General features: G+C 39.3%; 1 protein-coding gene across 1 annotated transcript in view; it reads left to right on the forward strand.

Moving 5' to 3' along the window:
• LAMB1 (laminin subunit beta 1) overlaps window positions 1-12,996 on the forward strand; it is a 72,828-nt gene extending 59,832 nt beyond the window's left edge. The window contains exons 25-33 of the mRNA XM_065884277.1: window positions 2,133-2,317; window positions 3,250-3,491; window positions 6,102-6,305; window positions 6,879-7,023; window positions 8,441-8,648; window positions 8,836-8,977; window positions 11,007-11,183; window positions 12,507-12,666; window positions 12,860-12,996. Of these exons, the coding sequence (XP_065740349.1) occupies window positions 2,133-2,317; window positions 3,250-3,491; window positions 6,102-6,305; window positions 6,879-7,023; window positions 8,441-8,648; window positions 8,836-8,977; window positions 11,007-11,183; window positions 12,507-12,666; window positions 12,860-12,996 (1,600 nt within the window). The remainder of the gene's footprint in view (window positions 1-2,132; window positions 2,318-3,249; window positions 3,492-6,101; window positions 6,306-6,878; window positions 7,024-8,440; window positions 8,649-8,835; window positions 8,978-11,006; window positions 11,184-12,506; window positions 12,667-12,859) is intronic.
• The last annotated feature ends 7,191 nt before the right edge of the window (window positions 12,997-20,187 follow it).

Genomic DNA, 20,187 nt, shown 5'->3' on the forward strand with positions numbered 1-20,187 from the left:
TTCCACTGCTCAGCTGTTGGTCCACTAGAGCAGTGCTTCATTCATCTAATTATAACAAGTTCTCTGTGATGAAAATTCCTCCTCTTAGCCCTTCTCTGGGTAATCATCTCTCTAATTGGAAAGTGTGTATTTTGCTAGTGGAAGCAGAGAGAATTGTGCAAAGTGATGCTGAACTTTCTCCCATTTTTTTCTCCCATTTCTCCCAGTCAGTCATCTTTCCTGCTCTCAAACATTGCAACTCCCTCTGCCAAAAAGGACACCCTGCCCCGGCCCCGACCCAAAACAGCATAAGGTCTAGGCTAAAGGACAGAACAGGAAAGGGTATGAAGCATTTGTGTTTCCCCAAATGCTATGGGTTTTTATTGTAGACTCACCATTTGGCATGAGCAAGGGGGTGGTTTCATGGCTAAGTCCTGTACATTAAGGCGATATTATATCGTGACAGAACTACGGTAACATTTTTGTGTGATGGGACTTTTAATCAGCATCTCTAAGAAGTGAGATGGCCTTTTCATCTCAGCACTGTGTATGAGAAGCAGGAAGCTAACCGCTGACATTAGCTCAAGTACCTTCCTAGACCTAGATTTAAAGTAACTAGTCCCTGGATTTCAAGCCTCAGATCTCATGGCCAAGATCATGCGGTTGACCAGGGTGTTAGGCGATGTCTGATGTGGGGCCATAATGCACTTAGTGAGGAACTCAACCTCATTAAAAAGACCGTGGTACAGCTCAGCCTTCTTACATGTAGCGATAATGAGCCGTGGAAGGCCCTGGTCTGAGTGCAAGCCCATTTAGGAAATGATGTCTTGACCCGGGTGCCATGCACCTTAAGGGAAAACGAGCGACTACACTCCTCAGACAGCCCTGGTCCTACCTTCACTCTTCACCTAATCAGACAGATTGTAATCACCTCAGGAACACCAATTTCATCAATCTTTTTTCAACACAGTATCCAAGGATGCATGGTCTAGGATCCAAAGGGGCATTATTTACAAATATACAATGTGAGATTTGACTTTGTAAAAGTATAACATTGTACGAGACCTGAGGAGAAATGAAAGCCTTCTGTGAATCAACCGATTAATAAAAGCAAAGCACTGAAAAAAAAGAAACTAGCCTCAGGAAAAGAGCCATCAGGTTTACTAAATGTAATTTAACCCACAAATCCTTTTAAGCACTTTGAGTTGGGTCATGGTATTCTCTCAGCCTTAAACATCATTTTTCGACTGGCCCCCAACCTTTCAGCATCTCTGCATTTTTCCCGTTTTTTGTACAATTATATTCCTGAGAAGACAATAATACTGAGTTAGGTGATACCCAGGGGTAAGGTCTTCTCAAATATTCCTTTCTTTGAGATACATACACACATGCCCACTGTATATACGAGTAATTTACAAATAGATGCCTAAAGTACAGCTTTGGAGACAGGAAGATACAGAACAAAATGCAGTTGGGTTTAGATTCCAAATGAAATATTGTGAAAGCTCAGTGGTTATCATATTCTATTCTTACTGGTACTACCTTCTTTCTCAGGAGAAATGAAAGGGTTGCTTTGTTGGTGGAAGGAGGAGGCTCCTTTGATGAGACGTGGCTTGAAGGGGGTCGGGTATGAAAAGCTCCTTTGGGTTGCTCCCACTGGGTTGCTTCCTGGTGGCGGTGGGGCTTGCTTTCTGAATGTCCCATCTTGAAGGAGATCCCTGAGGTTCACATGAGAGCATTTTTGGTGGGTGGCTGGGAGGCGTAATTGTACACTGGAGTCACTTACATCTTTCGAGTTTGTGGGATTGTATGGGCTTGAAGCTGCTTATGTACAGAGCTGGTACTCCACGCTCTGGATCTGTGCTCATGTTACATCAGACATTCGGAATCACTCCTGTAGTCCATCCGCCACAACACAGCTGAGCGGTGCTGCTGTGTTTTTCTTCAAAGTCTTGAAGAAAGAAAAATTATTAGATTTAACAGAGTCTCTTAATGATAAGAATAAAATCAGTACTTAAAGATAATTACAGACTACTGAATCGGTCTGAAATTACAGAGTAATAGATAAAGTATTAGTAGAAAATGTAAAATTGAGACTTCGAGTTTTCCCTTTGGCTTATTTTCCTTAGGTAAATGTGTCCTCCTCTTTACAGGAAACTAACCAAAGATGTTACAGAAAAGATGGCTCAAGTAGAAATACATTTATCCGACACAGCTACGCAAAACAACAGCACGGCCAGAGAACTAGACGCTCTACAGACAGAAGCAGAAAGCCTGGATGACACAGTGAAGGAGCTTGCTGAACAACTGGAATTTATCAAAAATTCAGATATTCGGGGTGAGCGTTGTTTTGTGCAAATACTTAATCCTGGGCAATGGATTTTACCACCTGTCTAACCTTTTAATAGAGCACTTTCAGAAGAAAATTAAGTGCTTTGTAATCATTTTTAAGCTTTTTCTCATTGAGACTCTGGCACAAATGAGGATTAAAGTCCCCATTTTACAAACATGGGACATGGGGCACAGAAGGGGTTGCATGGAGCGAGCAGTGGTTGTTGCGTTAGAATGGCCTGCGTTTTCTGATTTTTAAACTTTTTTTCCAGTTAGTGGTTTACCTCCTTGGCTTCTCTTGGAAACGGGCTCTTGTAAAAAGTTAAGAAATTAAGTTGATACTTCTGCGTATCGTTTTATATTCAAGAACGTTACTTGGTCAGGAAATCACATTTTCAAATCGTTTATTGGTATCGAAGGCCGTATTATAGGACCTTCCCTCCCCAAAGCAAAAGAAAGTTAAAAATGTGTCAGATCACCCTATCCATCCTGCTTTATGCATGATTGCTTATTTTTTTGGCTAGATCCTTAAAGCCAAAACACGTCAAGCTGTTTTATGTATATAATATTAGCCATCTGAGTGGATCTAAATAGTTAAGTGAGAAAAGGGAAAAATCATCTGGACATGTAATCTACAGGCTGCCTGACACCAGCTATTTAGAGAGAACTGGAAGCTTGCCTGTGTGTAGGAACAACATCTGCATGATCGACTTAATTTTCTAATCCAGATGTTTGGCATCCTCCAGAGTTAGGTGCTAACGGGACAAAGTGTATCATTGATCATGAGAGGAAAGTTACATTTCTTCATAAAGATTTTATTCCTTGAAGTTTAAAACAAAACCACATAAGGTCAGTTTAGACGCGAAATACAGCCGTTGCTTGATGGGGGAGATCGAGTACAAGGGGATTAACTATGGGCAATTTCATTTCATGCCCTAGGCGCCTTGGACAGCATCACCAAGTATTTCCAGATGTCTCTCGAGGCAGAGGAGCGTGTGAACGCCTCCACCACAGATTCCAGTGGCCCCGTGGAGCAGTCGGCCCGCACTCGGGACAGAGTGGAAGACTTGATGTTGGAGCGAGAGTCCCAGTTCAGGGAAAAACAGGAGGAGCAGGCCCGCCTTCTGGATGAACTGGCAGGCAAACTACAAAGTCTTGACCTTTCAGCTGCTGCCGAAATGGTAAGGTTTGAGGGTTTGGCTTAAGGCTGCCATGCTTCAGGAGAAAAAACACCCTGCTTTGTCTTTAACATTGTCCACTTTGCAAATGAGTCAGCAGGAGGGAAACTCCGCGGCTCAGTCTCTGGCCCACAGTCTGAGGTATCCAGTGACCAAGCCAGATTAAACACAACAGTGTGTGGGTTTCCAACCTTCCTCTCTCCTAGAGGTTTCTCTGCAGTACAACCCGGAATCAGGACTACTATCCCAAGGCTGCTGAATTGAGTCACTGCCACCTTATCTAAACTGGATCCTTTTTATACTGTGGACATTTTTTACTTTGTTCTGATTTGAAGTGCAAACTCCATCTCAGGGGAGCAATTGAGAATCATTCTGGGAGAGACTTCTTAAAAAAATTGAAGGGCACTAAAGAATATTTTTTCATGGGTGGGTGGGTATGGGTGTTAAAATGCTCCCTTGTCCCAGTAACTTTACCTAGTGAAGACCAGCCTAGGAAGTGGATTCATTTCCCGGAAGCTTTTAAAAAGTAACTCTGAAGCCAAATGAAACTGAGTAGCGAGTTCAGTGAAAATCAGGCAGAAAGCCAAAAACAAAAGCCAGACTAAGCCTGTTTCTTCCTCTTGCTCCCTTATTGTTTTTCATGGAAGCGCACCCATCGGAGAGACTCTGGAGGATGTTTTTATATACTGTACCTTTATTTTATAAGGCTTCTGCTCTCTTAGCTTAGAACAGAGGGTCAGCACAAGGGGGAAGGTGGGTTCCTAGGAAGCCGAGTTCAGGCTTCGCTACAATTTTGTCTTAGTAACAGTCCCCCGCCCTCCCCTCTCCGAAATAGACAAAAACACACTGTGCTTTCTAATTAATGCCTACAGGGTTATATTTTCATTATCTTAGGAAACTTGATGGCATCTAATGGAAATAGGGAGTTAGGAGATCTCCTGTCACCATTTCTCTATTAGAGAAAGAGGCCTAGATCAAAGCCATCACAGGCGAGCGTGAAATGCCAAATCTTTCTTCCTTTGGTATATTGGCTCTTTCCTTATAAATTCCAATTAAAAACTAAGTCATCACAAACAGAATCTCTCCAAACTAAAACGAAGAGCAGACAAGCACGCTAAAGGATGTCTGCTCTGCAGCAGAGGGTGTCTCGCGAGCAGGGGGGCCGCAGCGGGTGCCTCTGGCCACAGGAGCGGGAGCCCTGCCCTGGGCCTGCTTTCCATCAGGGGCCTGGCCTAGGAACAGCCTACGCTCCTTCCATCTCCTACTCTGTGTGTGTGTTTTAATGATCCTGCGAGAGTTCCCTTTATAGAGTCCATACCACCACTTATCGTGTAGAAAAATTTTTGCTCCTTTGTATTTTTAAAGTACCTTTGGTTCTTGTCTTTGTGTATATTTAGTTAGACCCATGCTGGGTTTTTTTTTAAGCCTGCCAGGCTGCTGAAACAAAACAGATCTTCTAGTGTGCTGCCAGATAGTTTTTAGAAAGCATCTCTTCTTGATTAAGGCTCATGTTCTTGTACAGCATGCGGAATAAATGTTATTTTCTGAAGCCTTTTATGTGCTGTAAACCAGACACATTAATGACTATTATTTTGAGATATAATGGGATTATAATTATTACAAAACTATTAGGTTAAACAGTTGACTGTATTTATTCAAAAACTACTCTTTTAAAAGGAGTACTTGTTTGGGAGTCTCCTGTTACCCGTTTTTCACTGTAGTATATATATAGCTTTTGCCTCTTTTCAACGTGACCATTTTCCACAAAAGGATAGATAGCTCTAAATGTACTTTTTCTTCCTGCTCAGCCTCTTCCATCATATAGCAATCTTGTAATTTATCAATTTGCTGTGTATATTCTACAACCAAGCCCTGGTCTTTGGAAGTTTCTGGTAGATAAGAAAGAAGGAGTCTGGCAGGGCCGTTGGGAGGTTATTTGGAAAGTTATACCCATACCTTTGTCTTCTCTCTTCCTCTCCCCTGTGGAATGTTCCCCCACTTCCCCTGCACAGATCCCACCAGCCAATACTCCTTCCCAAACTACAGTAATACTCAGTGGTCTCTGCTTTGCCTGCTTTCCTTTGCACTTGCAGCATCTGACCTATTCTTGGCCGTTTTACCTAGAATGATCCTGTCTTCCTTACTAGGTGGGAAATTACTAAAAGGCCCGATAATGGGCCTTTTATATCACCCTTTTCACCAGAACAGTTAACAGGGTGCTAGGTCTAAAGAAGGTTCTCAATACTTTTTTTTTTTTTTTTTGGTAAATCCTACCAGTTAGGAGAAAGGGGACGGGACACATTCTTTGGCTTTCATATGGGCTGACTTCAGCCTGATGGAGCAGATAACATTTGCACCCTGCACAGAACCCACATAGCATTGCAGTTCATTAGGGCAGAAGGTACTGATGCAGGGCTGTAAATCATCGTTTCCTTGGAACTAAGCAGGTTAGCTCGGCCCTGAGCTCTTTGCTCCGCTCTATCCTGAACACTGTTTTCAAGCACCCTCGCTGAGGACCACCTACATGGTCTCTGGGGCCACCCAGGCTCTGCACAGCTGTTGGCTGCAGCGGACTCACTCTGCACCCCGTGCTTGTTCCTTGGCTCGCTGCAGACGTGTGGAACACCTCCGGGAGCTTCCTGTTCCGAGACCGAATGTGGCGGCCCAAACTGCAGAACTGACGAAGGACAGAAGCAGTGTGGGGGTCCCGGCTGTGGCGGGCTGGTCGCTGTCGCACATGGCGCCTGGCAGAAAGCCATGGACTTTGACCGAGATGTCCTGAGTGCCCTGGCTGAGGTGGAACGGCTCTCCAAGATGGTAATTCAATGGATGGGCTGTTTTGTTTGTTTCCTTTCCGTTATGGACTGGAGGATCTGAATGGGACAAGTCAATTCCAAATGCTGACTAAAACGAAAAGGCCTAAGTTTCTGTGAGGTCAGGGAAAGAGAGGAGGAAGTTTTTATTCATAGATGGTTTAAGAATCTGCTTGCTTCTCACAATAATTTGAAATAACCATGTACTAACTATGGGTCCAGGGTTATGAATACCTCCAGCTGTTATTTCAATTGAGCCTTTATTCTTCTGAAGTGACATGAAGTATTAACTTCCTGTTAACCGAAGTATGTAGGTTGGTACCTGAGAAAAAGACTAATGAACATCTTCTACACCACCAAATGTTTTGGAGGAATTAAAAACAACTAGAAAAACATTTTATATGCTAGCCATAGCTATGTAAGACTGTTGTAGAGGAACTGGTATAGTGAATACTTTGTCTATACAAGAATATAATATGGTTGAAGGGGAGATGTTCGTTTCTAAAAGCCATGACTCCAAATACTTAAGTTTTTCTACATCATTTTCTGGACCATTTATTTTATTCCCCATACATAGGTCTCTGAAGCCAAACTGAGGGCAGATGAGGCAAAACAGAATGCTCAAGCTGTTCTGTTGAAAACCAATGCTACCAAAGAAAAAGTGGACAAGAGCAATGAGGATCTGAGAAATCTGATCAAGCAAATCAGGAACTTTTTGACCCGTAAGGAACTTTTTCATTTTACTTTTAGACATTTCTTCCTGTCCAACAGTTTTTTAACAGTGTTTGAGAGGCCATAATTCAAATCTGCCTTGTAGATAAAAGATTCTTGCAGGGAATAAAATACTTCCAAATTTTTAAATGTATATGTAAATAACCTCTAATTTATGCTGATACAGACACACCCGATGTGATACCCACGTAACAAATCAAGAAGTCAAACATACACTGTGAGAACTAAATTTGGAATTTGTGTTAGAGATTACATATAATGTGTCATAAGAACCTTAATTCAAATTAGAGCTTTTTTGACATTGTCCCTAAAGCTTTGTAATCCTATTAATAGGATATTATAGTTAGTTACAGAGCTCTATACCTTAAGCGTTCTGTACAGAAATAGAAAATCTCTGGGATTTGTGGTCCAGCTCACAAATGTTGCAGGTCACAGTTTGAGTGTTACCACTCAAGATAGTTTTGGCTGCAAGTTAAAGAAAACTCTCAACTGAAATGGACTTAATCAAAAAAGGGATGTATATTATAACACACAGTAAGTTCAATAGTAGAATAGCTCCATCGTTCTAGGATCCATGCACTTCTCATCTTTCTGTACTGTCATTTTAAGCATATCAGCTTTGTTCTCAGTTTGCTAAGGATATCTTACGGAATATTCATATATTATCCTGTGCTTAAACCCTCAGGGCTCCATTTTTATGTTCTGTTCTTTCACAGTTTATAAGAAGAAAAAAAAAGCAATGACATATTTAAAGTTTAAACTCCGGTATTTTTTTGACCTCTTTTCACATTCGACATCACGTTTGACATTTGAAACTCCCTGGCTTCTTTGATAAGGCAACTATCCTGATTCTCTTGCTTCCGACTGGATTTTCTCCCTTTCTGTAGTTTCCTGAATCCAGATAATTTATTAGGAATTTCAACACTTACATCTGTATTCACAGTAGTTTCCCACCTAATTTTTCAACCTCAACTGAAAGTTTTCATTGCCCTTTAGGATCAAGACCCAGCTTTTTTACCCTGGCCTGTATCGTTTTCTACAATCGGAACCATTCGCTTCACTCAACTTCCACATAACTTGCTCTGCCCATCCTGCCTCTCCAGCCAGAGATGTTCTTTCTTCTCTCAAATCCTGTTATCCTTTAAAACCTGATCCGTTCCTCACCCTCCACAGTTTTACCCGACGACCCCAGCCTACAACCAACTCCAGTAGTGCGCACTGTCTGCAATACTGTTCCTGTGTGTAGGTCTCATCTCCCCAACCTGGATTAAAAACTCTTAAATAGGAAGTACCTTTGTCTTGGTGTAACCCCACCATGCTGATCACGTAGTAGATGACCAGTAAGTGGTTGAATGAGTGAACCATCTATGATTTTCACCTCTTCACGGGAATATCTTTGCTTTTAAGAGGATAGTGCTGACCTGGACAGCATTGAAGCAGTTGCTAACGAAGTACTGAAAATGGAAATGCCTAGCACCCCACAGCAGTTACAGAACTTGACAGAAGACATTCGTGAACGAGTTGAAAGCCTTTCTCAAGTAGAGGTTATTCTACAGCAGAGTGCTGCTGACATTGCCAGAGCTGAGATGTTGTTAGAAGAAGCTCAAAGAGCCAGGTATCTGAAGACAGTATTATGGCATTTAGGGGGGGCTTTGTGTATCTAGCATTGAATAAAGTATTTCTCCACGTGAGTCTCTCAGGGTCATTTCAGGAAGGCTTTTCTTTAAAAGAAATGCTCTCTTCTGCGAGGAAGTACTTTTTTCATGTTCACATATAACACACTGTCTCATTCTTTTACTCAGCAACAGTGCAACAGATGTTAAAGTCACTGCAGACATGGTAAAGGAAGCTCTGGAAGAAGCAGAAAAGGCCCAGATTGCAGCAGAGAAGGCAATTAAACAAGCAGATGAAGACATCCAAGGAACCCAGAACCTGCTAACTTCAGTAAGAGATTGCAATCATTATTACGTGTGGGAGAAAACACAGGCGCATATACTCTTATCAGAAAAGAAGCGCATTTGACAGTTATCTATGAAAATTCTTACAATTGAACACTAAAGGAGTCCTTTCAGTAAATCTAAACTACTCCCATCGCACAAGGTGCTAAAAGTGTCATTTTCAAGGAAGAAAAAGGACTCTAAAGAGAAACATTAAACCCCCTCTCATTTTCATCCCCACAGAAAGCCCAAGAAAGATAAAGAGTTTCCTGTTCCTTCCAGGAATCACACAGATTTTATTTAGTATGAAGCACACTCTTACTCTTATCCAGTTTTAGACCATCTCTGGCTGGAAAGAGAGGACGAACAGAGCAAGGTTTTGCAGCCCAAAAGCAACTGCATGTAAGACCGGTGCCTCAAGATTTATGAGGTGATCGTTCACAAAATGTCTGCTTCTAACAAACACCCAGTTTTAGAGGAACCTAATAGAGCTCTTACAGCTAAACGGTGTTTGTTCAGAATGCATGGGAAATCTATAAGCAAAATACCCTAGAGCCACTAAGAACTTTTCACATGGATTTAGTGCTTTATTCTAAAAACTTCTCAAAAGTAATGCAAACTAATTGTTTTATTCTTTCATCAGTTCTAGAGGCAAATTTTTCCTTCCAATCTTAGGAAAGTTCATTTTTTATGAAACTGGGTAAAGAAAACGGATGACTCGTTTAACCCCTCTCTCAGAATACACTTTGAAGTTAGATGCTCTTATTACTTGCTGCTATCCCCCTTCTCAAGCCAACCACCCCTAATGTTTAAAATCTTGGGAAAAGCCTTTTCAGCCTGCTTTCCCTACCAGTAGTTGATAAAAGCCCATCTTCCCGTATTCCATTACTCTCAGTAGAATGAAGCTGGACCGTTCCCATTATGAGCAATTTAAGGCCCTTTCTTCAGGCTACGTGTTCAAGTTTAGAAAAATTATGTTTTCCCACCAGACTACATTCTAACCCTTTCAATTACTGTTTTTTCTATCTCTAGGATTTTCAATTTTGTCAGTGTGTTGTTAACATGTTAATAGGTGCGATATCTGGCTTGTTGTTGCAAGTTAATAATGGTGGGCAGAAGTGTTCCAGGTTAACAGTAAAAAAAAAAAAACCACACTAATGAAAGCTTGTCACGAACTATTCGCCTACTTAAAACTGTAAGGGTTATCTTGTAAGAACAGTCCCTAAGAATTGTTTTCTAAGTTAACTAATGGGTGAACTCTCAAATTGTTACAAATTCTAGCATATGCAGGTACTGACCCGTTAGTTACGACATTGTTATTCAGAGTAATTCTGTGGAATAGACCCCGCCTTGAAGATCATTTTTCAGAAAAATTAGGTGTTCAGTGAAACTGGTTCTTCTGTTACGGTTCAGGCTTACTTTGGCTAGCTTTAAAAACAACGGTTACTAATTACTTTGAAATGAGAGCAAACGTGGACCCTCACCAGTTGCACAGATAAGATACTTTTCCCTAAATAATAATTTTGAGCCCTTATAGCTTCCAGTTATAACATTCCCAGACCTATGCCATCTCACAATCCTATAGTAACTTTTCAGAGTTTTACCATTCCTGATTTCCATGTCGTTTCTGAAGTACTATGCTACTAGAGTTTATTAACATTTACAGTTGATAGAAAAAAACTGGAAGTTACAATTTTTCCACCCATAATACTTCAGAAAGTTGTGTGGATATCCCTCTACTCACATCTGCTGCTTTGTGAACACTAGGCAAGTTCTTAAAGTGCTTTCTCAACACACCAAGCTGCCTGGAGGTGGTTCAGTAACGAAAAATTTTACAAAAATTTCAGCCTAGACCAGCAGAAGTAGTGAAAGAACAGAGACTATTTTAAACTTGGGCACTTTATATAAGCTTTCTTGAAATGTCTTTTGTTCTAGAGCAATGTCATAGCGGCTTTTTAAATCTTCCTCTACACTGTAGTCATAGCACTTGCTACCACTTCTTGAATTAATGGCTTGCTGAATGATGACGCTTTTAGATCGAGTCTGAAACAGCAGCTTCCGAGGAAACCTTGTTCAATGCCTCCCAGCGCCTCAGCGAGCTAGAGAGAAACGTGGAAGAACTTAAGCGGAAAGCTGCCCAGAACTCTGGGGAGGCAGAATATATTGAAAAAGTAGTATATACTGTGAAACAAAGTGCAGAAGATGTTAAGAAGGTAAGTAAATCTTTGGAACTTCACAGCTATGTGGATAAAGGAGCAACTAGTCTCCTCCAAGTGACCTGATTTGAAAGAGCAGTCTTCAGAGACACAGATGGAAAAGAATGGGAGTGGATATAAATGTATCCATACACGTGATGTAGGCCCTCAAATCCAAACTTGGATAAGGGTTTAGAAAAATTGCCAGAAAGGTCTTCCTAATTGAAATACAAGCTCAAACAGTAAATTACCTGGCCCTTTGAGAAATCTTTGAAAGCAGCGTAGAACAACATGCTTACAGAATTCCTAACAGACAACAGCTAGTAGGGAGCCCTTATCTCCTCTTCTGTGCTCATCGGGACTTAACTACCTCTTGCTGCTCAGTGGACAACACTATATTTTGCAGAGGAAAGTCTCAAGCTTAAATTTCTTACTACAAGCCAAGTTAATCATTGAGACACATTTAATTTCTAAATTTCTGTAAGCAAATATTTAAAGAAACCTTTTTAAACTTTTCAGAGCAGTGTTGAAACGAATAGTAGTAGGGTGCTATAAACTGACGTGAAGTCGAGATTTTTCCTAGAAGCGACTAGCTTTTAGGCATTACATACAGGTGACTTCCCTACACCTGGGGTTTGGGGAAGAGAACAATAAGTTTACTGCCCCATCTGTCTTTTTTCATTCTGGTCTAGGTTCCTACAGATCTGAGAGCGTAAATCTCCCAAGTAGTCTTCTTAGAGAACACTTTTGCATCAATATTAAATTTCACTAGAAATAAGAAAACCCCTTGACATGAAATTCCTCACAACCATCTTTCCAAACCCCCATTAACCCCACTTGTGCTACAATCTTGCCCTCCCTTCCTTTTGTTAAATCTGCCTTTTCCCTCTGATTTTCCTGATAGCAAGTCTCTAGCAACCCTAAATTAGTCACAATCAAGACGGTCTTACCATTTTTTTTTTTTTGGCTTCTTTTGATCTCTAAATTTGGATCTCGGCAAACCTACCTCTGAGAAACCCTAATTCTCAAACTCTCCCTCCATGCATTCTCCTACGACATCTCCATAGAACAGTACTAATCTGCAAAAACCTACCACAACATGTCTTTAAGATCTTTCATTTTAAAAACTCATGTCGACGTTGTATCTTAATTCCACTGTTTCAAGTTAACGTTTTCAGTTATTTACTACTGGGGAGCTTGAAGCCTGAGTACCCTTGGTCATGGCCTTTAATTCAGACTGCTTGCCATGCAAGTTAATCTCATCCAAGCTTGCCACTGTTTACCAGTCTTAAATAAACTGCTGATGCTATTACCTCTTTGTGCTGAAATGTGGAACTGCAGACTCTGGACGGTGAACTTGACGAAAAGTACAAGAAAGTGGAAAATATAATTGCCCAAAAAACTGAAGAGTCAGCTGATGCCAGAAGGAAAGCGGAACTGCTACAAAACGAAGCAAAAACACTTTTGGCTCAAGCAAACAGCAAGCTGCAACTCCTGAAAGGTAGGGTTTTTTTTCTTTCACTTAAGACTCATGATTTTTTAGTTTATTTAAACATCTATTCACTCTGTCTTAGGCACTTAAGTAGAGCCACTCTGTCTTAGGCACTTAAGTAGAGCCTTATAGGCAAAAAGGATCATTTGATTTTGAGATCATCATAGTAGTGTAACTGCTCAGACCTTTTCATCTCCCACAGATTTAGAAAGAAAATATGAGGACAATCAAAAATATCTAGAAGACAAAGCTCAAGAATTAGTAAGACTGGAAGGAGAAGTCCGTTCACTCCTAAAAGATATAAGCCAGAAAGTGGCTGTTTACAGCACCTGCTTGTAACAGAGGAGGAGGAGCTATAAGTAAAAGATGGCTACGGTGTGTGTGACCAAAGCAAAATCACTACATGGTAAAAACTGACTCTTAATGTTTTTAATCGCCACATTTTGTATGGAGTTAAATAAAGTACAGTGCTTTTATATAAATATATATTCGGAATAATTCTTAAACTCATTGTTACTTTATTTTCACTGTAAGGATGGATTTAAAAGCAAGCTGACTGCCTTCATAGAGATGCTAATTTTTCTTATATCAGTCATCTGTTTGGGTCAATATCCTCTACAAATCCACCCCTAAAATCACCTCCCAGTTGGATTCCCAGGTGGAGATTAAAGAGGAAGGAAGTAGCCTGAGCTATGTTCACCATTTCCCTGACTGCTCAGTTGCTCCAATCTCCAAAAACTCCTCTAAGTATTCCTTGCTCTAGGCAAGAGAACAACAAAAGCAACTTTTAGGGCACTGTGACTTTAAAGTATTGCCACCTAACAAGACAACAGTTAGACTTAATTGATATCTTCAGGACATTACATCCCCCCAAAAAGCAAACCACATTCAAGTGCACATGGAACAGAATCTCTATGACCACTTACTAGGGCACAAAACAAGCCTCAACAAATTTAAGAGTATAGAAATTATTTCAAGTATCTTTTCTGACCACAATGGCATGAAACTCGAAATCAACCACAGAAAAAAAAATTACAGGGAATTAAGCACCTTGCTACTGACAAACCAATGGGTCAACAATAAAATCAAAGAAGAAATTAAAAAATACCTCATGGCAAATGACGATGAGAAATCAATGGGATGCACCAAAGGCAGTTCTTACAGGCAAGTTCATAGCAACCCAGGCCTTTCTATCTAAGAAACAAAACTCAACCTAACCCACCCACCACCTAAAACAATGAGGAAGAGAAGAACCACCAAAGTCAGCAGAAGGAAGGAGATAATAAAGAAATAGAGATTAAAAGAAAAAAAAAATCAATAAAAGCAAGAGCAGGTTCTTGGAAAGGGTAATTAAACAAAATTGACAAACCTCTGGCCAGGCTCACCAAGAAGAAAAGACACAAGAAATAATAAGAAATGAAAGAGAAATCACAACTGATACCACAGAAATACAAAAATCCATAAGAGAATACTATGAACAATTATATGCCAACAAATTTGACAACCTAGAGAAATGGACAACTTCTAGAAACAGCCCACCAAAACTGAATCCCATACTTAGAAAAGATATATGCACCCCAATGTTCACTGCAGAGCATGGAAGCAACCTAAATGCCCACTGACAGAGGAATGGATAAACAAGATGTGGTACATACATACAATGGAATATTACTCAGCCATAAAAAAATGAAATAATGATATCTGCAGCAACCTGGATGGACCTAGAGATTGTCATACTGAGGGAAGTAAGTTAGAGACAAATACCATATGATATCACTTATATGGGGAATCTAAAAAAAAAGGTACAAATGAACTTATCTACAAAACAGAAACAGAGTCACAGATATAACAAACTTATGGTTACTAGGGGGGATGGAGGGAGGATAAATTGGGATTGACATATACACATTACTATATATAAGATAGATAACTAATAAAGACCTACTGTATAGCACAGGGAACTCTACCTAATACTCTGTAATGACCTATATGGGAAAAGAATCTAAAATAGAGTGGATATGTGTAACTGATTCACTTTGCTGTACAGCAGAAACCAACAACACTGTAAGTCAACATACACCAATAAAAAAGAACAGACCAATCACTGGAAACGAAGTAGAATCTGTTATTTTAAAAAAAAACCTCCCTACAAACAAAAGTCCAGGAGCAGATGGCTTCACTGGGAAATTCTACCAAATATACAAAGAAGAACTTATACTGATCCTTCTCAAACACTTCCAAAAAGACTGAAGAGGAAGGAACACTCTTAAAGACTTTCTATGAAGCCACCATCACCCTGATACCAAAACCAAAGAAGCTACCGAAAAATAAAATTACAGGCCAGTATCTTTGATTATGACATCAAAATCCTCAACAAAATATTAGCAAACCAAATCCAACAACACACAAAAAGGTCATACAACACAACCAAGTTGGATTCATCACAGGGTCACAAGGATGGTTCAACATATGCAAATCAATCAGTGTGACACCACATCAACAAAAGAAAGGTCAAAAACCACATGATCATTCAACAGGTTCAGAAAAAGCACTTCATAAAATTCAACATCCATTCATGATTAAAAAACCCTTATAAAACTGGGCACAGAGGGAACATATCTCAACATAATAGCTATTGATGACAAACCCACAGCCAATATAATACTCAACTGTGAAAAGCTGAGGTTTCCGACTGAAATCTGGAACAAGACAAGGATGCCCACTCTCACCAATTTTCTTCAACATAGTATTGAAATCCTAGCCACATCAATCGGACAAGAAAAAAATAAAAGGTATGCAAATTGGTAGGGAAGAGGTAAAATTGTTTTATATGCAGGTGACATGATACTATATATTGGGTTGGCCAAAACGTTTGTTTGGGTTTTCCATAAGATCTTACAGAAAAACCCAAAGAACGTTTTGGCCAACCCAATAGAAAACCCTAAAGACTCCACACAAAAACTACTAGAACTGATAAACGAATTCAGTAAAGTAGGCAGAAAGAAGATTAACATATAGAAATCAGTTGTATTTCTTTACACTAACAGTGAAATATCAGAAAAGGAATGTAAACAAACTATCCTTTTAAAATCATCAAAAACAAAAAAAACCCACCTAGGAATAAACCTCACCAAGGAAGTGAAAAGACATATGCCGAGAACTACAAAACATTAATAAAGGAAATGAAAGATGATTCAAAGAAATGGAAAGATATCCCATGCTCTTGGACTGTAAGAATATTGTTTAAATGGCAATACTACCCAAAGCATCTACAGATTTAGTGTGATCCTAGAACAAATACTCCTAAAATTTTTGTGGAACCATAAAAGCCCCAGAATTGCCAAAGCAATCCTGAAGAAAAAAGCTGGAGGCAAAACCCTCCCAGACTTCGGACAATACTACAAAGCTACAGTAATCAAAACAGTGCAGTGTTGGCACAAAAACAGACATATGGATCAATGGAACAGAATAAAGAGCCCAGAAAAAAACCCACACACCTATGGTCAATTGATCTTTGACAATGGAGACAAAAATGTAAAATGGGAAGAAGACAGTCTCTTCAGCAAGTGGTGCTGGGAAAGCTGGACAGCTGCATATAAATCAATGAAGTTAGAACACGCCCTCACACTATGCACAAAAATAAACTCAAAATAGCTTAAGGACTTAAACATAAGACACCATAAAACTCCTAGAAGAGATCAGAGGCAAAACATTCTCTGACATAAATCGTACCAATGTTTTCTTAGGTCAGTCTCCCAAGCCAATACAAATAAAAACAAAAATAAACAAATGGACCCAATCAAACTTACAAGCTTTTGCACAGCAAAGGAAACCATAAACAAAACGAAAAGACAAACTACAGAACAGGAGAAAATACTTGCAAACCATGTGACTGACAAGGGCTTAATTTCCAAAATATACGAACAGCTCATCTAACTCAACGACAAAAAATAACCCAATCGAAAAATGGGAAGACCTATATAGACATTTCTCCAAAGAAGACATACAGATAGCCAATAGGCAAATGAAAAGATGCTCAACATCACTAATTATTAGAGAAACGCAACTCAAAAGTACAATGAGGTACCACCTCACACCAGTCAGAATGGCCATCATTAAAAAGTTTATAAATAACAAATGCTGGATAGACTGTGGAGAAAGGGGAACCCTCCTACACTGTTGGTGGGAGTGTAAGCTGGTGCAGCCACTACGGAAAACGGTATGGAGGTTCCTCAAGCAACTAAAAATAGAATTACCATGTGATCCAGCAATCCCACTCCTGGGTATATACCCAGACAAAACTATAATTTGAAAAGATACATGCACCTCAATGTTCACAGCAGCACTATTCATAATAGCCAAGACATGGAAGCAACCTAAACATCCACTGACAGATGAATTGATAAAGATGTGGTACATATGTACGATGGAATACTACTCAGCCATAAATAATAACAAAATAATGCCATTTGTAGCAACAATGGATGGACCTAAAGATTATCATACTAACTGAAATAAATCAGAAAGACAAGTACCATATGATACCATTTACACGTGGAATCTAAAATATGACATAAACGAACCTATCGCCGAAACATAGACTCACAGATAAGGAGAACAGACCTGTAGTTGCCTTTACAACTACAAGGGGGAGGGGGCGTATGGGAGGGAAGGAAATGGAAGTCTGAGATTAGCAGAGGCAAACTATTATATACAGGATGGATTAACAAGGTCATACTGTATAGCACAGGGAACTATATTCAATATTCTGTGACAAACCATAATGGAAAAGAATATATAAAAGGAATATATATATATATGTAGAACTCAGTCACTTTGCTGTACAGAAGAAATTAACAACACTGTGTATCAACTATATTCCAATAAAATTTAAAAACAATACGAGTATTGCCACATAAAACAGGGCTAGGGCTGCTGAGGGGAACGTTTAAGTTAAGCCAGAGTCTGGGGATATTACTGCTTGTGCACAGTGAGCAGTGCTACTCAAAGTACAGAAGGATGCTATAATTTCTCAGATTTTACATTGAATTTTATTTGATTTCACAATCAGATAACTGTTACTCCACAGGATAAAGAAAATAGCTGGAATACAACTGCCAAGCCTTTGTCGACTTTATAGCTGAGTTAGCTGGAAACAGGCCAGGTCTTAAGTGGTTTTTGCACACATTCTTCTTAGAGAAAAGGCTACTCTGTACCACATAACAACAACCCACACATCCAACACAGCTGCATTTGAAGCTGGGCCCGAACAGAAGTTACGTTAATGGCTGTAATCTCAATAATAAGGCAACTTCCCTCTAGTTCCACACAGTTGTCACTTTTATTTAGATAGGAGTTCTAATAACTAGCAAAGTGGTTGTACCTCCTCATCTACCAGGGCAACTAAGTCTATTTTTTTCCCCTTGATTGTAAGTATTTTACTTACAATTAAGCAGAGGTAGAAACCTTCACTACCCCTCATTGCTTTTCAGCTAAACAACTAAAAGTCGCACTTTAAAATTAGTAATTTCAATCAGCGCAATGAATTGGACAACTAATAGCCCCACCCTTCACAAGCCAAGGAATACTCAGAACTTAATAACACTAAGCGAACATTAAAAATTTGTCTTATACCTAGGACTTCATTCCCAACCACATATATTTCCATTCTCACAGTGAAAGGGAATCCTTAAAGTTGCACTTAACTATTCTTTTGTGTCTCTATAGCTAGGACTTTGTATTAAATTACATTTTACTATTCCCTCATCAGAATCTCTGTACCTAGAGTAGAGGACATGTTTGAGGTTTAAATAAATTAGCACTTCACATAATATTGGGATTTCAGATTTTAAAAAGATGCAGAGCTCATTACCAGTAATGGCAAATAGCACATATCAGACCACCACTCCTACAGATAACAACTGAAAACTCTGAATAAAATATATTTTTAAAAAGTAAAGGTACTGGACAACAACCAGAAGTAGGCAGAAGAGGGGGGTGCGCGTTGCACTCAAATAACAGCCTTGCGTGAGATTTCCATTTTTAATAGCTTTTCACTGAGGGGAGGTCCCAAGTGGCAACTTGAAGAGAAGCCAAGTTTTACTGGTTAAGGAATCGGAGGACAGAGTTTGGGGTAACCAAGAGCAACTGAAATATGAGGGGAGGAGCCCCAGAAAAGAGGTATAAATTCTGCATATCCCTTGTCCAATCTCTAGCTGACCTGTGAACTTTATGTGCATGGCACAAACTTCAGATAGCCCAGGTAAAGCTGAAACAACTGCGTAGAGATTTCAGCTGTCCACCCGCCCTCCCCCTACACACGCACGCACGCACGCACACACAAAGACAACAAGAGTTTGGAGTTTAACCAAGTTAACTGCCCACTAAAAAATTCAGAATTTTTCAGAGGTATGTAACAGAATCCAGTCTTTACAATGTATCCATTTATAATGACCATAATACAATTCAAGAGCACTGGACGTGTGAAGTAAAAGGAAAATGTGACCTACATATAAATCAATAAAAACCTGAAGGCTACAAAACATTTTCCTTTTATCTATGGATCAGCTGATGATTTCTTATTCCATACAGCTTTCTGCTCATAAATTACATTCTCCAAACTTTCCTTAAGACGATATATAACCTTTAAATTGCAATCAAGTGAATATCTGGTTTGCATATTTCAGTTCCTTCATTTACTTTCTGTAGAAATTTATGCTATATCAAATACAATGAATGAATCTGAAATGATTCTTAAATTTAGTTATAATAGTTATAATAAAGTCTATTTAGTATTCAACACTGTTATTTAAGTGTTTTAAGAAACAGCCATTTTAAATATTTATCAATAAATATAATTTTATAGCACTCTTTAAAGAAATAGTTGATTTTACCCAGCCAGGATACACTGACAATCCACTTCAGAAAAGACAAGAGACTAAAGATTCCCTTATGTCGTTTCTCTAAAAATAAATGCTAAACATTTAGTAGGTATCACTAGAACAGATGAAAGGATAATGACCTTTTAAATACCTTAATACTGTCCTACAATGTGGGGAAAAAAGATCTATCCAGGCCTATAAAAGCAATAATAAAGAGTCATAAACAAGAATGTACGGTAGAGGTAGTCATAAAAAATCTAGGACCATCTTGACATCCACTCAGAATAACCAGTATGAATATTTAAGACATGTTTATTTCCGTATCTTAATTTCCCACTGGAATACATTGCTTCTCCACTTAATATATGAATTTCGTATATATACTGCCTTACTTTGGTCAACTATATAACTATACTTCAGACTGCAGACCTCACTAGAACCTTAAAAATCTAAACACAAATTCTACCTCTAACGGCCAAGACTTTGGGGATTAAAATACCTGATAGACCATCATTTTTTATTTACATCAGTTCAGTTTATACATGTTTAACTTATTCTAATGACTGTTTCCAATGTGAAAACCAAGTTTATCACCTTGTTTCAAACACAGCTGTTCACATACCATACTCCAGCTCCATCCATGTACGTA

The sequence above is a fragment of the Phocoena phocoena genome, chromosome 9 (assembly GCF_963924675.1).
Source record: "Phocoena phocoena chromosome 9, mPhoPho1.1, whole genome shotgun sequence".
NCBI classification, from domain to species: Eukaryota; Metazoa; Chordata; class Mammalia; order Artiodactyla; family Phocoenidae; genus Phocoena; species Phocoena phocoena.